Genomic DNA, 17,628 nt, shown 5'->3' with positions numbered 1-17,628 from the left:
TACCATTGAGCTAATAGAGCCTGCCTGCTGGCTCAGGGGATAAATAGAATCTTGACCTTCAGGTCAAAATTCGTGTCAGATCCTGTGTCTAGCTGAGACATGACCTTTTGACGATCTAAATGTCTCAATAGAAGAGCAGGGAGACAAAATACAACCCACCCCGATTATTTAAGTTATATTGTCTTAACATACTCTATCGTACAGATTTGACAAAATAAAAAATGTATTCATAAAAAAAAAGTTACACAGTGCCACTTTAAATGTAGCATTTGTCCAACTTAATGTTGACCCAGAAAACCCTGATTAAATCTAAAGTCTTCATCGTCACAAACGGCTTTTTCAGCTTCACATTCAAACATAAATATTATTATTTTGATATTGGTTCCATACCGATATTGCATTTTCTTTAGGCCGATATTGCCGATACCGATATAGATGACCTATTAACCATGCCTCCCTTAACTCAGTGGTTCTCAACCTTTTCAGGCCGTGACCCCCCAAAATTATCATATTTTAAATGGGGACCCCCCCACCCTGATAAGCACTTGGAATTGTAGGAATTGGGGCATTCCATTTAGTTTAGTTTGTTATTACATCAATTACTTTTCATGCAGTAATTGTCTTTTTTTGTAGGAATTAAAAATGTCTTAAAAGTCCTTAAATTGTCACTGTCATCTGGGGACCCCCAAAATCATGTAGGGACCCCCCCCCCCCCCCCACGGGGTCCCAACCCACATGTTGAGAACCATTGCCTTAACGAACCTACTGTAACTAAACCAAACCAAACTAAAGTCTATTGTGTTTCTCTCTCTGTGTGTTTCAGTCTGCGGAGTTCTTTGACATGCTGGAGAAGATGCCGGTAAGAACATTTTCACACTGACCTCCATTTTGTCTGTCTCTGTCTTCTTGAACGCGCGCGCACACACACACACACACACACACACACACACACACACACACACACACACACACACACACACACACACACACACACACACACACACACACACACGCACACACACCCACACACACACACATCTCCAGAGGAAACGTTGTCACTGTACATTTCTCCAGAAACGTTCAATGACAATGTTTGTGGACCACAAAAAAAGAAAACGTTGCATTTCAACGTTTAGGTTTATGGTTATAAGTTTAGGGGTTAAGATTCAATTAAGGCATTGGTTAGGGTTAAATGTAGGCATAGTTTTTGCATCTGCAGTAGCCATACAGGAGATTGCAGAGAGACATCAGGGTTATATAGTGAATTAGTGGATGTAATGTGATGATGGCTAAACTGGGAGCTTGTCCTCCTCTGGCTACTGTGACCGAATGCAGTGGTGGAAAAAGTACTAAAATTTTTTACTTAAAGTTAGGGTAAGTGATTTTCTTTGGTTAAAATAAGTGTTAAATAGCTCTAAATTCTGATAGTACTCATTGCTATAGAGTGTTCAGTAAAATGAGTCTCCTTGTCTCTCCAGCTCTTTATAAAACAGAAAATGCATTTTCGTTTCAGCTTCAGTTTCATTTCCAATTTTATCCAATCAGGATAGAGAACTCAATCAGGATATAGATTAAACAAGTGAAATTGGAAGTGATGACACTAAGAAATGAGCTGGCAAAATTGGAACTGGAACATTATAAAAATGAAGCTTAAAAATGGGTACTTTCTCCTGATTGGCTGAGATTTTGACACCTACCGGAAAATGTATTTTCTGTTTATTAAAGAGCTGGTCTGGAGAGACGGGGAGACTCCTGTTACTGAACAAACACTCTATAGCAATGATTACTATCAGAATATAGTGCTTTAACCTTTTAACAAAACAAACAAACCCATATTCTATCTAGAAACACCTATACTAGCATAGGCTGCTGACGTTAATTTGTGACCAATAACATAGAGATACAATTCATCCAAGTTTAAATTAGCTGACATCTTATCTTTAGACAGCAGAAGGAACATTAGCCTGGTAAACCCTCCCTCCAGAAATCTCATTTGTATTTTATTCACTCCTGGAATCAAATGGAAATGAGATTTCCGGAGGGAGGGTTTACCAGGCTAAAGGAACATACCGTACACTAAAAAATTTACATTTACACCTCAAAATCTGTTTTTTTGTTGAAAACTTCTGCTGAGATGAAATGATCATTCTACCCTTCCATAGGCAGAGAGAGGACCCTACTGAGCATGTGCACAAGAAGTCTCACCCCTCTAGCTTATTTCTAATTAGAGTTAATTGAGTGTGTTAATTTTATTCTAAAATGTACTTGAGTACAGTACTTAAGTAAATGTACTTTAAATGTTACTTTCCACCACTGACTGTATGTGATGCAGGAGGAGACGTTGATTATTGTCCAGGAAATCACTGACTCCTGCTGATCGCTGAGTGCCTGTCCATGCAGACACCTGTGGCTACAGGCTTTTAGCTGGGCTGCTGGGGTATCCAGGAACGCATCTCTGACCTTTTAGATTTCCTCTGGCTATTCAAAAATAGCATATCTACAAGCTCATAGCGCGGCACCGAGTATTTATTTTGCAACTTCCCACATATTTCACCGCATAGAATCACATAAAACCCCACATATTTCACACATTTCACAACTTTCTGTATATTTCGCAACTTCCCGCAATTTCACCGCATGAAATCACATTCTGCATATTTCATCGCAAAATCAAGGATTTTAGCGTTTTTTCTGGAGGGTCTAGTGTGTAGTCACCATAATGTACTATGGAGGTGTAAAGCCTGTGACAAATGAAACGGGGAGGTGTGGACGTTTAGGTAGAGATGGTGAGGTGAGGTGAGGTGAGGTGAGGTATGGAGTGGGTGGATGGCACCAGGCTGATTGGGGCCAGTACAGTACAGTGGTAATTTTAGGAATGACTGATTAGTGCAGAACAGCAAATCAATACAGGATGATGACCAAAAAAAGACACACACACACACACACACACACACACACACACACACACACACACACACACACACACACACACACACACACACACACACACACACACACTGACCCTGGCGTGCTCTTCAGTGTATGGGTTTTAATCTTTACATTGATCCAGTGCAGTGAACACAGCCAGAGCTACAAGTTCACAGCTTGAACTCTGTTCATACAAGTCCCAGTGCAGCTCTCTAATAGAGAGCTCTCTAATAGAGAGTGCAGCTCTCTAATAGAGAGAGTGCAGCTCTCTAATAGAGAGAGTGCAGCTCTCTAATAGAGAGCAGCACTGGGACTTGTAGTTGTCTGATTGAGCACTGTCCGCGGGCCACTCGACACAAGTCGACACGACAGACATCCACAAATTCACAACCAACCACCTATTCAGATTTGTGTATTGGGAGGCGACGGACGAATTGTACTCAATTCATCAGTAATACAATACAACAAAACACAATACATATTAGAATAAAGCTCAGTAGAATTATAAGGTATATTTACAGAGAAAGGAGGGGCGGGGGTCAGAGGATTCTATAGAGCACCGAAGTCTGACGTAATTTACACATCCTACCTGGGTCGCGTTGTTTTCCCCCCGTTCTGAATTCCCATAGACGTGTTTAATATCGCGTCAAATAAGAACTGTGTTCCAAAAATAAACAAATGATCCCGGCGGGTTTGACTCTTATGGATATGAAGCATCAACTGACGGTGAGAAAACGCTAATGTTACTTATGCCAAATTAGTAATCTTTTTGCCAAATATGAGTGACTGACTATCATAAACGATAGAGTGCCTTCTCCCTGACAATATTGCAGAGACAGTTTGTTTATTTTTGGACCACAATTCTTATATGAGACGATTCTAATATGACCCAATGTTATTCTACATGTGTACCGATATCTAGAGCTCAACCTAATAACTCCAAATCTACCCCTCAGTCCAGGGATGATGCACATAGATAGATTGGTGTAAATCACTCGACGACAACAACAACAACACCGATATTGCCTTTTGGTAATTTATTAACACACATAAACACACATGGTTATCTAAACTAAACTACCACTTGGTACAGTATTTGCTACCCTCAGCCAGCCCCAGAGAAACTACGCACATTAGTTCTCCTTAAAATAGGTGCTAACGGTAACACTTGTAGATGCGATGTTGTAGCAGAAGTTGTAGTAGCTAGGTTATTTAACTGTAAACAGAAAACACACAAATGGAAAATACTATTAATACTACGAAAACATGCATAAATATGTAAACAACATGTATGATTACAATAAAACAGTTTAACACACAAAATGACAATTTTTCATGCACAATTGCTTACCAGCTCGCATCTACGTGCTATCGCTCTCTCAGCTACAATGGAATGATCTTTCAGCTGTAAACAACTCTAATGCGCATGCGCAAGATCCCATGTGGAACTCTCTTACCAAAACAAACATAAGTTTCCCATAAGTACGGTGTTTGTCGCATCACAAACATAACGGAATAACTCCCATAAAACCGTACCCCCGAATCTACACATTTCCCCAGGATTCTGAACCACAAGGAACATATGAAATTGGAGTAAATATGGTAACAAACTTAATTGAAAACACAAAACAATGGCGTCACACCAGGCACGGAGAAGAACAAGACCCCTTTCTCTCCGCTAGAGGTCGCCCGTTACCAGCTTAACCCCGTACATGGGTGAATGATTTTAAACACAATAAAAAATGTATAATAAGGTCGGATAGACCCTATAAAACTACACACCATAGATACATTACTTTACGACCCAGGGGATGAACGAGTGACGTCAGGACTTCTGTACTCTATTGTCAAGAGTTAAAGGGATAGTTCACCCAAAATAATACTTTTTTTCCTATGGATTAGTCACCCCATGGAGACTTGTATTCATGGATATTTTTTAGTTTGTTGTCTCATTCCTAAGCCAATAATTTGATGACCAGCGGACCGGTAGGCAGTGGTGCCTACCGGTCATCATATGGACATTTGGACAGCAATTTGGGTGATGAGAAATGTGTTTAGATGACGTCCTGGAAGTGACGTTTTTGTGGTCAGGATTAATTTTGGTTGAAATCAGGTGATATTCTGGGCCAGATCTGACTTGTCTTGGTTTGTCTTGGTTTGACTTGGTTGGACAGGAGTGGTTGAAAACCACTGCCATATAGAAGAACCATTTTTGGTTCCAGGAAGAACCTTTCAGACCATTCATTTGAATGGTTCTATAAAGAACCCAAACCCCTTAAACCGTATAAACTTCATCAACCGGCTGAGGTGTGTGTGTTTGTCGAAAATAGCAGATCTACAAGCTCACAACGTGTCGCGGTGCGAAGCGCTGTGACCTTGCAGATCTGCTATTTTGGATGAATGTCTATAAGACGTGGTTTAAGAGTTCAAAGGTTCCTCAAAGAACTTTGTCAAAAAAAGGTTCTCTAGAACTAGATGAGGAACATGAAGAACCATTCACTAGATCAAATGGTTCTTTAGTAGTTGATGGTTCTTTGTGGAATCATATAGCCTTTTATAGAACCATTTAAGAACACAGTTTTCTGTGGGTAGAATGCTTCTTTTTTTTTACCCAAGTTTAAGCTGAATTTGGGGGGGAACAAGATCAGACGATCTCCGTTCTGGTCCCGGTGCGTTCTAATAGAGAACCCACTGGTCTTATACATGAAGCATCTCTGAACGATCTCATCTGACTTAGCATAATGTTATGTATAAATGGATGGTTGACGCACACCTCCCAGCCTCTCTCTCGCTCTCTATGTCTCTCTCTCTCTCTCTCGCTCTGTGATAAAAAGCAAAAAGCTCATAAAAGCAATCTGTCAGACTCAATGCAGCCAGACAATGGATCAGACCAGACAATGGAAGTCATAATCAGGACACTTAGACAATGGATCAGACCAGACAATAGAAGTCATAATCAGGACACTTAGACAATGGTTCAGACCAGACAATAGCCGTCATAATAAGGACACTTACGGTGTCAATCTCGTCTGAACCATCTAGGGGGACAAATTGCAAGTCTAAGTGGCTCTCTTATCATGTTCTCACATAAACCTCCTAAAGTGTACCAGAAAGTGGGCCAACACAAAGGAGACTGCATGAGTTCCTTTTTGCCTTCACATTAGAAAACGTCATGATTAAATAGCTTCTTTTTTCTTTACCTTTTATTGTGAAAGTCATTGTCAAAACAGAGGCTGTTTTCTGTCTCAGCCAATCACACTCTCGGGCTATGGGATGTAAACAAACAACGCTGCTTTGGTTTAAAACTTTTGGCCAAATTTGTGCAAATCTTTGAATATATATCTTCTTTTTTTTTAAAGCGGACATTTGTAACTCAAACCTTTGCTTCTCGTGGGGGTCCCTGGAACAAAATATCATACACATGTTCGCTCTAAAAAAATATATATATATTCAAAGATTTGCAGATCTACAAGTTCATAGCGTGGCACTCTGTGCAGCGCTATGAGCTTGTAGATCTGCTATTTTTTTGAATAGCCAATATCTAAACTCTAAAATGACACATGGATTTCCAGGTCTTAAAGGGATAATTTCTCATTTCTCTCCTCTCACCGCATCCATAAACCTCCTCTTAGACCTTTCTCTTCTCCTCTCACCCGGCAGCTCCATCTTCAGCATCCTTCTCCTCCCCATGGACCCCCTCCTCACCACCTCCTCTGTACATGTACATACAAATCCTCTAATACAGTGGGTTTTCAACCCTTTTCATATCAAGGTCCATTATTTATTCTGCATTTGAGCCACAGAACCACCGTTTGAGCTCCAAAATGTCCTATGCACTTGTGCAAATGGCAAAATAACTGTAAGTATTTAGCTGGGGACCACCTGGAACCCCCTCAGGGACCACTGGTGGTCCCCGGACCACTGCTATTGGTCAGCGCCACCGGTTCCAAGCTGTACATCATGGCTGGTCTAATCGTTTATACTGGGTTACACATCTTCCCTGTCACTCTCGCTGGTATCCTATAGCATTGGTTCATCAAAGTGGGGTCCTGGGGGGTCCTGGGGGGGGGGGGGGGGGTCCAGGCGGTCCCCAGCAAAAGTAGTTAACATAGCATCACTATCATTTTAACCATGTTATCCATTTATACGTTGGCTATTCAGAAAATAGCAGCTAGTAAAAGTAGTAGATATTTTTGAAAATATTAGAGATCTTGATCTTCTCTTCTGGGGGTCCGTGGCACAAAACCTTTTTTTAAATGGGGGTCCGCGGCCAAATATATATATATATACATATCAATTTGGGGGTCCTTGACTTGAATCCCTATAGCTTCTGCATGTCACAAATCACTCATGAATCATGATTGATAAATGGATTGTTTTTTTTAATAATCGGCTAAATCAAATAGTCTGATTAACCACATATAAGCCCCATTTTATACTTCATCATGCATAGCACAATGTACGAAAATAGCCGATCTACAAGCTCACAACGTGTCACGTCGCGATGTGATGTGAGCTTGTAGATCTGTTATTTTTGAGAATTTTTGCTACTGTGCTCTAGTAAAATCTAAGAATGTCTATTTCTCAAGTTCTGCTCTACTTTTGGGGACATTGTCTGTGAGACGCACGCACGCACGCACGCACGCACGCACGCACGCACGCACGCACCCACGCACCCACGCACGCACGCACGCACGCACGCACGCACGCACGCACGCACGCACGCACGCACGCACGCACGCACGCACGCACGCACGCGCACACACACACACACACACACACACACACACACACACACACACACACACACACACACACACACACACACACACACACACACACACACACACACACACTGACCTCTCCAGTGGCCAGGTGATTGTATTATTCTAATGGCTCCTGTATGCAAATAAACACAGACTGTTGTTACCGGGCAAATTAATCACTTCCTTTTTGTCCACCGTTCAGAGCGTCTAATTGGTCAGTGCTTTGCACCCAGGGGGCGTGTCATAGCAGGATAATTGGATTCATTGTGTTTTGTGTGGCAGACATTTAATAATAATGTCTATTCAGTATAACAATTGTATTCTACTACATATGCAGATATACAGGATCATCTAAAAAGTAGAATATCGTGGTAAACGTTATGTGTGGTAACGGCAGTGGTTCCGGTAGGAGACACAAAGAGTCTCCTTTTTGTCTCCTACCGGAACCGCTGCCTACCGGTCCGCTGGTCATCAAATTATTGGCTTAAGAATGCAAAAAATATATATATATATATCTCCATGAATTCAAGTCTCCATGGGGTGACTAATCCATAGAAAAAAACATATTTTTTGGGTGAACTATCCCTTTAATTTATGTATTCTAGATAAATTGCACATAAAGTGAAATATTTCCAACCTGTTTTAATGTTGATGATTACAGCATTGGCGTATATGTGACATTTTCCACGATATTCACATTTATCTTTCAATCTGTCTGTCTGTCAGGGGGGTAGAGAGAGAGAGAGAGATAGAGAGAAACAGAGTGAGAGAAACAGAGCGAGAGCGAGAATCAGGGACAGAGAGAGAGAGCTCGGGGGGTTTGGGGCGTATTTGCATGAGAGCCAACGACAAACCTAACATGCTTTTTGACCCTCCTACCTTTCCGTCCTCATGCTGCGTACGGACCCTTTAACAAACACACAGGTCCCCAGAGCCGAGGATACCAGGAGATGCAAGGTGTGACCACAAGGACACGTGCACGCCCACGTGCACACACAGTACACGTTTTGGCTCCAGCAGTGATGGTTATTGCTGTGTGTGTGTGTGTGTGTGTGTGTGTGTGTGTGTGTGTGTGTGTGTGTGTGTGTGTGTGTGTGTGTGTGTGTGTGTGTGTGTGTGTGTGTGTGTGTGTGTGTGTGTGTGTGTGTGTGTGTGTGTGTGTGTGTGTGTGTGTGTGGTCATCAGCTCAAAGTGTTGTGCTCAGTGTAATGTGATCGAGAGCCTGATCCACATCAGTTCTGCTACTTTTTTTGAAAACAGCAGATCCACAAGTTCACAACGCATTGTGAACTTGTAGAACAGCACTTGTTTTCTTTTAAATGGTAGCTTAATTTGAAGTATAAACTCAACTGAAAGTTTTTATCCATCAAAAAGTTATTGTGTTCATTTTTGTTTATTTGTTTGATCCTACAGTACGTTAAAAAGTTCTCAACTGTAGACTTTAATCAAATATTTTAAACATAATAATTTTTTGAAATTGGCTTTAAAATATTTTTTCTCTTTTTATTTTTCAAGTCAAAACATTGGTAACCGGTAGGCTCGTCCCCGACTAACAATTTATATACTCGAATCTGATTGGCCAAATGTGGACTGGTAGTCCAATCATGCAACAACAAAAAAAATCACACCCTGTGTGAAGTGGGCGGTGTCTTGCTAGCTAATCACAATACTGAATGGAGTCAACCAATCATGTACAAAAAATAAATACATTTATTGAAACACTCTTTATGATGGACGAAACCATAACTTTAAAAAAAACAAGTTATGGTTTCTTATATAGGGCTATGCACATGTGTCATGTGACACTGGCCAATCACAGTCCTGAATAGACTGTGATTGGCCAATCACGGTGCAGGGTTAGGCGGGGTACATTTTTGTACATTTTTGTACATTTTTGGCCAATCACAGCGCAGGATTTGTTGTACAAATATCCAAACCTCACTTATAGGGGCGGTTTCACCGCCCAAAAATGCAATAGAGGATCATTCCATTTGGGCTGTAGGGGTGCATAATGTCTGATTTAACATATACTTGCTTGGTTTCTCTCAATAAATCATGATATATATCCTATTTTGGGCAAACGATTAGTGAATTAATATAACAAATTAAATTTTTTTTTTTGCATTATTCGACTGAGGGATTGGCAGTCGAATCAGACTCCCTCGATCGATTTGTCGACTATTTAACTAGTTGAGGTCAGGCCTTGTAATTTGGTGGTGTTGGACTCTCCAGAATCAGGATGGGCATTAGACCCAGAACTCTGACTATGGGTCGGGCTCTCTGCATGTCCATATATGGTCATAGTGCTGTCGGATCACACTGCAAAGCTTCTGAAAGCTCAATAAATCAATGACCTCCGACTCAACTATAGGAACCAAACGGCGCCAAAACTTACAATCGATCCTCTTGACCTGTCAGTGCACTCAACCGACCCCCCAGGGGTCCACAGGAGGTTTCAGGGGGTCCCCCAGCAACACACACACACACGCACACGCACACGCGCACACACACACACAGGCCCTCAGCATTATTAGAGGTCAGTCTGCTAGCGTCATCATGGTGCTACGCTAGCAGACTAGCTCCCCCATCCCCCTCGCCCCCCCCCCCCCCCAAGGAATCAAAACAGGCTGTGATGACATCATCAGAGACTGACACGCCCTCATTGATGACTGGTGTGTTTTTGTTTTTCGCTGCAACATCGTGTCCTTGTGTGTCCGTGTGTGTGTGTGTGTGTGTACTTGTCCTTGCAGCTGTGTGCTCCTACTGAAACTGCAGTGTACTTGAATAGGCTATAACAGGACGTTCTAACACTCTGTGTGTGCGTGTGTGTGTCTTTTGTGTTACAGGATGACTACATCCCCTACCCTCGAATAGAAGACGTGAGTTAATTCCCACTCATGTAATCTCACACGCACGCACTCACTCACGCACGCACGCACGCACGCACTCACTCACTCACTCACTCACTCACTCACTCACTCACTCACTTGATCATACAGCGTCACACGAAAGCATCGAAAGTAGCAGATCTACAAGCCCGAAACGCGGCTCAAAGCGACGTGTTTCGAGCTTGTCGATCTGCTACTTTTGATCATTTTGAATTTTAATCCTGAAAAATGTACCGTTTTGTGTGGGGTTTCCAACCGACTGAGATGATTATGCTTGGAGTTGCACGGCAAAAACAGCATTTATTTGATTACAAAGTGTGCGTAACTTATAAATCAGGCATATCTATACCAACCCATAAACCTATAGCCCTGATCGCTACTTTGATCTTTTACTAATTCCACTAAACTTTATTTTTTTTTATTTTTTACCATAAAACAACCATTTCTCTTGTGGGGACCGGGGATTTCTTTGTCCTAGTTACTTTATTATACCTTTAAAAAGTAATATTATATTACGTATTACTTGGTATCAAGAGTAATAAAGTTATATTACTTTTGCTACCCAACCCCCACCGAAAAGAAATACAATATTTTAAATGTTTTTTTTTTGCCCCCCTTCCAGTGGTGGAAAGTAACTAAGTACATTTACTCAAGTACTGTACTTAAGTACAATTTTGAGGTATTTGTACTTTACTTGAGTATTTCCAATTTCCAATACTTTTACTTCTACTCCACTACATCTCAGAGGCAAATATTGTACTTTTACTCCACTACATTTACTTGAAAACTTTAGTTACTAGTTACTTTTCAGATATAAATTATGATATAATGAAACATACATTAACCACTTTAAACCTATTTTAAACCTAGGCTATTTGAAAATAGCAGATCTACAAGCTCACAACGTGTCGCATCGCGACGCGTTGTGAGCTTGTAGATCGGCTATTTTCAAATATTTAGTACTTTTACTTTTGGTACTTTAAGTACATTTTGATGCCAATACTTTTGTACTTTTACTAAAGTAATTTTTTTATTCTGGACTTTTACTTGTAACAGAGTATTTTTATATAGCAGTATTGGTACTTTTACTTAAGTAAAGAATTTGAGTACTTTTTTCACCACTGCCCCCTTCCCTCCCCCCAGATCCTGGTGAAGGGTGGTCCGTTCCCCCAGGTGATCCTGCCTCAGTTCGGGGGCTACTGGATCGAGGACTCGGAGGCCCCCCAGGCCGGGACCCCCACCTCCTCGGAGTCCAGCTTCTGTGAGGAGGAGGACGGTGGTGGAGGTGGTGGTGGGGGGGGCGTGATGAGCCCCAGTGGTGGTGGGGGGGGTCCGGGGGGCTCATTCCGCCTGGAGTGCAACAGCACGGCGCGCGCTTACCGCAAGCACTTCCTGGGCAGGGTGAGTGTGTGTCAGTGTTGATTTCGTCGACTAAAAGTATGACAAAAACATTTCGTCGACTACCTTTTTTCACTGACGAAAACTAAATAAAAACTAAATAAAAACTAAGCTATGACGACTAAAAATAAGACTAAATATACTGACAATTTCGTCAACAAATAAAAACTAGACTCAAATGTTAGTGAGGGACTGGTGGAGAAGGGATCCAGTAGAACTAAAAAACAAGTCATTTTGTGTTTGGTTGCGCTCTGAAAATAGCAGATCTACAAGCTCACAACACGTCGCAGCGTTTTGACAGCAAAGTTTGATTCTGACAGTAAAGTTTGATTCCGTTTTAGTCATAGTCTTTTGAATAAAATTCCATTTAGTTTTAGTCATATTTTAGTCTTCTGAATTTGTTTGGTTTTTGTCTAGATTTAGTCGACTAAATAGATCTAGTCGACTAAATCTACAGTTGATTTAGTCGACTAAAATGTATTTTGGCGGTGCCGCGATATATCTTTGAATATATATATATTTTTAAAGCCATTTCTAACTAAAATCTTTGCTTCTGGGGGATCTACAAATTTCAGTGGCTCTCAAACCTTTTCATGTCAAGGACCCCCCAACATGATATGTATTTGACTGCGGACCCCCATCTCAAAATATGTTGTTCCAGGGACCCCCCCCCAGAAGCAAAGATTTGAGTTAAAAATGTTGTTTAAAAAAATATCTATATATTCAAAGATTTGCACCAATTTTCAAGATTTTTCAAAAATAGCAGATCTACAAGCTCGTAGCACAGCACTCGGTGCCGTGCTATGAGCTTGTAGATCTGCTATTTTTGAATAGCCAAAGAAATCTAAAATGACACAGATGCGTTCTCGGATTGAGTGTGTTAATATGATGTATATTTATGAATGTAACCATTGTAACTCCTCCCCTCTAGGAGCATATGAGCTATTAATATAATGTATATTAATGAATGTAAATCTCCCTCTAGGAGCATATGAACTACTACTGTACAAACAGCAGTGTAGGACACCTGGTCATGTCTCTGAAACATGAAGAGGCTGAGGCACAGGAATACCTACGCATTATGCTCAGGTACTATTCATATACAGTATGTAGGCTACTATACATATTTATATACATATTAATGTACATAATGATACAGGAATACCTACGCACTATGCTCAAGTAATACTGGGGGAGGGGGGAGGGTCTCTTCTATCCACCGGAACAAAAACACTTTTACCGCGATCGTCCGTTCTGTTGTAATCGGCAGTTGAATGTGGCTCATTTTCATTAAAAAAATAAGACATCCGAGCTAGATGTGTTTTCTTACATCTTATAACATGGGAGTGGGTGGAGGGACTTTTTTGGGGATGACGTCATTTGTTCATAGGTTAGCGAAGAGCGCCCTCTAGTGTAGTTTCTAAAAAGAAATTAGTCAATGGCACTCAACGGTTGGATTTGAAATGAAGTAGATGTATTTATTATTTCTTCTCAAACTTGTGCTAATACTTTTCATTCAAAGTGGTTAGGTAAGCCACACAGACTCACCTAACGACTTTCAACCTGCATGGCTGGCATCCCTATTTTAGGCATTTTCTAAATTGCCACAGCGAAAATAATCTACAAGCATGATATGATGATGTGTTTTTTTTCTTTTCAGGTCGAGAACGAAGACGCTTCATGACAGAATCTCTCTGGCCGGCCTGAGCCAGCTCCCCAGCGTACCTCAGATAGCCAAGGTACGTGGACTGCAGTGTTGATAACGTCGACTAAAACTATTAACGAAAAAATGTGCGTCGGCTACCTTTTTTCACTAACGAAAACTAAAGAAAAACTAAGCCACGATGACTAAAACTAAGACTAAATATTTCATCAACAAATAAAAACTAGACTAAAATGTTAGTGAGGGACTGAAGAGATCCAGCAGCGCTCGGGTGTTGCGCTCTGAAAATAGCAGATCTACAAGCTCACAACTAAGTATCTTGGGATGGGGGTCGGTGGCCAAATACATGGCCAGAATAATTTTGAGCACCACTGATATAGCAACATACTTTTTTTTTTGAAAAACTGTTAGGATTTAGAAGACATTTGAAGAATCGGCCTCAAGTCTTAGAATCAGAATCAGCTTTATTGTTACATAACAGGTTTACAGTTAGTAAAAAAGTGGGTGAAATTCATTTCGTATTGTATCGTTATTTCCATAGGAAAAAAAAGGGAAGAAGAAGAGGGGGGGGGGGCAAGTGGGAAAGGAGATCAAGCAAGAGAACAAAACAAACAAACAAGTTATCTAGATATTTACACAAGTACCTGAGATAAGATATAAAGGTGCGTGAGCATATCAGCAATGTATACTGTGCATGATATACTTATAGTCCATGAGCCAGACAAGATTTAATTATCGAAAGAGTGGGCAAAACCATACCTATATTAAATTGTTCATAGGGTCAATACGAGTAAATAAATATATGATAACCTTTCCACAGGAGCAGCTTTTTCATGGTTATCACACATTTTGTTATTTTCCCCATCACGTACATGACAGGTGAAAAAATGACAACATTTAAAAAAGAGTTATCATAATGAAACTTCCTGAGTTGATTACTTACATGAAGACAATGATTTATCGTATTGCAAGTTTTCTGAAATTGTATATTTAAATATGCAAATTAGGCATTTAGTCCATGAGCCAGAGCCCCATAATTGAGCCAGATATTGAATATTCCCTCGTTAAAAACATTTGACTCCAACATCTTAACAAAATGAAATAAGAATGATGACTCTGGCTTTGTCCAATGTTCCAATGTTGATTCTGGAAGGTTATGCAAATGTGGGCATATTTTCCTAATGCCTAATTTGCATATTTAAATATACAATTTCAGAAAACTTGTAATACGATAAATCATTGTCTTCAACTCAGAAAGTTTCATTATGATAACTATTTTTTTTATTTTTTGTTCCACCTGTCATGTACGTATGGGGAAAATAACAAAATGTGTGATAACCATGAATAAGCTGCTCCTGTGGAAAGGTTATCATATATTTATTTACTCGTATTGACCCTATGAACAATTTAATATAGGTTTGGTTTTGCCCACTCTTTCGATAATCATTGCTCAATTTTGGGGCTCTGGCTCATGGACTATTATGGACGCTAGTTAAGGTGCTAGAAAAAACACAACAAAAAAGACAAAAGACGTTGGATTAAGGTGCAACATTTCAGTGCGTGCCGACCGCATAATCCACATAAGGTAGACTGACACTGGTATAATCCACAAGTAGGTACACTCCACGCACGAACACAATTTCGTTGTAACTTGTAGTGCCTGTGACATTTCATTGTAACTTGTATTTGTATCTGTGAACAATGACAATAAACCTATTCCTAGGTCCTTAATGGGTTAACTCAAAGAGTCAAATGTAACCCAATGATCCCTCTACACCAAATCTCCTTTAAACAAATTGTCTAGATGCATAATCTGAGATCAGTGATTCTCGACAGGGATCGCACAGGGACTTGAATTCTGAACAGACGATACATTTTCTGTGATTTGTATTTTTTTGTTTGTTGAGCCTGTTGAAACACTCCAGAGTCCTGACCCACCGTTTCTGCTCTATGGCTATATTAGCATTCTGATCACATTCACCAGGCTGTACATGATCAGAATGCTAATAGAGATACCTAGAAATAGCATCATGACGTTCTGTGGATTGATCCAGTTCAATGCACCCAGTGGTGGAAAGTAACTAAGTATACATTTAGGTAGGCAGGTAGGAATGGCAGGTAGGTTTAACACATTGGGTGCCAAAACCGTATATATACGGTTTTGCGCATACTAACGTTGAGTGCCAAAACCGTATATATACGGTTTTTGATTTTTTTTTTTTTTTTTTTCCTTCACAGCAACAGGAAATATCACTCCTACAAGATTTAGACTCCAATCCACCTCCTGGTTAACTTATGACTTCAAAAACCTGTATCTCGGCTCCTGTGCACTTTTTTTTTTTACAATGTTAATTTAACTATTTTCAACTGGCTGCAACTATGGAATGGATTTCCGAATGTTTTAAATTTTTTCCCCCCGATTGTACGAGACCTGTATGTGTGTAATGAGGGGATCACCGTGAGGACGGTGATCACTGAAAATATTTTGTGACTACTTGAAAAAGGTTCAAAATGTTTAAAAAGTCCTGGCACTCAAAGTATAATATTTTAATAAACCTCTGGCACCCAATGTGTTAAGTAGGCAGGTAAAAGTAATACTTTTGGACAAGCAAGGTGAAGATTATGTCAAGTCTAACATTTGGATGTTATTTCTCACAATTACTTTAACCCATTAAGACCGGGAACGCATCTGTGTCATTATTTAGATTTCTTTTGGCTATTAAAAAATTGTAGATCTACAAGTGCCGCGCTATGAACTTGTAGATCTGCTATTTTTGGAAAAATCATGAAAATGTGTGCAAATCTTTACAAATATCTTCTAAATCCTATTTTTTTTTTAAAAACGTATGTTATAATATAACAACATACGTTTAAAAAAGAACCATTGATATTATCAGTGGTTCTCAAACTTTTTCATGTCAAGGACCCCCAAAATCATATATTTTTGGCCGCCGATCCCCATTAAAATATGTTGGTCCAGGGAACCCCCAGAAGCAAAGATTTGAGTAAAAAATGTTTAAAAAAAATATATATATTATATATTCAAAGATTTGCAAAAAAAAATCATGATTACAAAAAAAAAAGCAGATCTACAAGCTCATAGCGCGGCACTTTTTTAATAGCCCAAAGAAATCTAAAAAATGAGTTCCCGGACTTAATGGGTTAAACACGTAATGCTCAGATTTTCCTTTTTAAAAGCATCACATTAAAACTAAAAAGCGATGATGTTTTCACGGGGCAAAAAACAATAGTTACGACCTCTCCAGAGAGACAAGGACACAGACATAAACACAAAAAGCCCTTAGACTGCACAAAGACAAAGGATAAATTATAGTCTCTACGTAACGTAGCACAGAGAGTACTTATATTACCCACCTCACAGAGTACTTTGTTACCCACCGTGTGACAAATGACAACAAGGACACTATGAGTCAACAACTCATCAGTGGTGTAAAGTAACTCAGTGCATTTACTCAAGTACTGTACTTAAGTACAGTTTTGAGGTGTTTTTACTTCACTGGAGTATTTCCAATTTGCAGTAATTTTTACTTATACTCCATTACATATCAGAGGCAAATATTATACTTTTACTCCACTACAATTTTTGACAACTTTAGTTATTAGTTATTTTGTAGATTTTGATTATTATTCCAATACATACATTAACCACTTCAGCCCTATATACATTTCGGCCATTTGAAAACAGCAAGCTCACAATGCGTATTGTGAGCTTATAGATCTGCTATGTTCAAAATATTGAGAACATGAAAACTTGTGAAATGAGACATTCTGCATAATGTGTAATTTTACTTTTGGTACTGTAAGTCAATTTTGATACCAATAGTTTGGTACTTTTACTGAAGTAATTTTTGAATACCTTACTTTTATACAGAGTAATACAAAGTGTTTCTACATTGCAGTGTTGATACTTTTACTCAAGTAAAACATTTGAGTACTTTTCCCACCACTGAATACACCCTGTCTG

The 17,628-nt window shown here is 39.8% G+C and overlaps 1 protein-coding gene across 9 annotated transcripts in view; it reads left to right on the top strand.

Annotated features, from left to right (window-relative positions):
- Positions 1–17,628, top strand: part of rap1gap2a (RAP1 GTPase activating protein 2a) — a 189,471-nt gene that overhangs the window by 145,019 nt on the left and 26,824 nt on the right. For all 9 annotated transcript variants that reach the window (XM_080429439.1, XM_080429440.1, XM_080429438.1 and 6 more), the window contains 5 exons: positions 824–859; positions 10,541–10,573; positions 11,726–11,983; positions 12,966–13,069; positions 13,641–13,719. In XM_080429439.1, the coding sequence (XP_080285565.1) occupies positions 824–859; positions 10,541–10,573; positions 11,726–11,983; positions 12,966–13,069; positions 13,641–13,719 (510 nt within the window). The remainder of the gene's footprint in view (positions 1–823; positions 860–10,540; positions 10,574–11,725; positions 11,984–12,965; positions 13,070–13,640; positions 13,720–17,628) is intronic.

The sequence above is a fragment of the Gymnoscopelus braueri genome, assembly GCF_963280865.1.
Source record: "Gymnoscopelus braueri genome assembly, chromosome: 5".
NCBI lineage: Eukaryota > Metazoa > Chordata > Actinopteri > Myctophiformes > Myctophidae > Gymnoscopelus > Gymnoscopelus braueri.
Note: the sequence above shows the minus strand (reverse complement) of the source record. Positions and strands in the feature narration are given on the sequence as shown.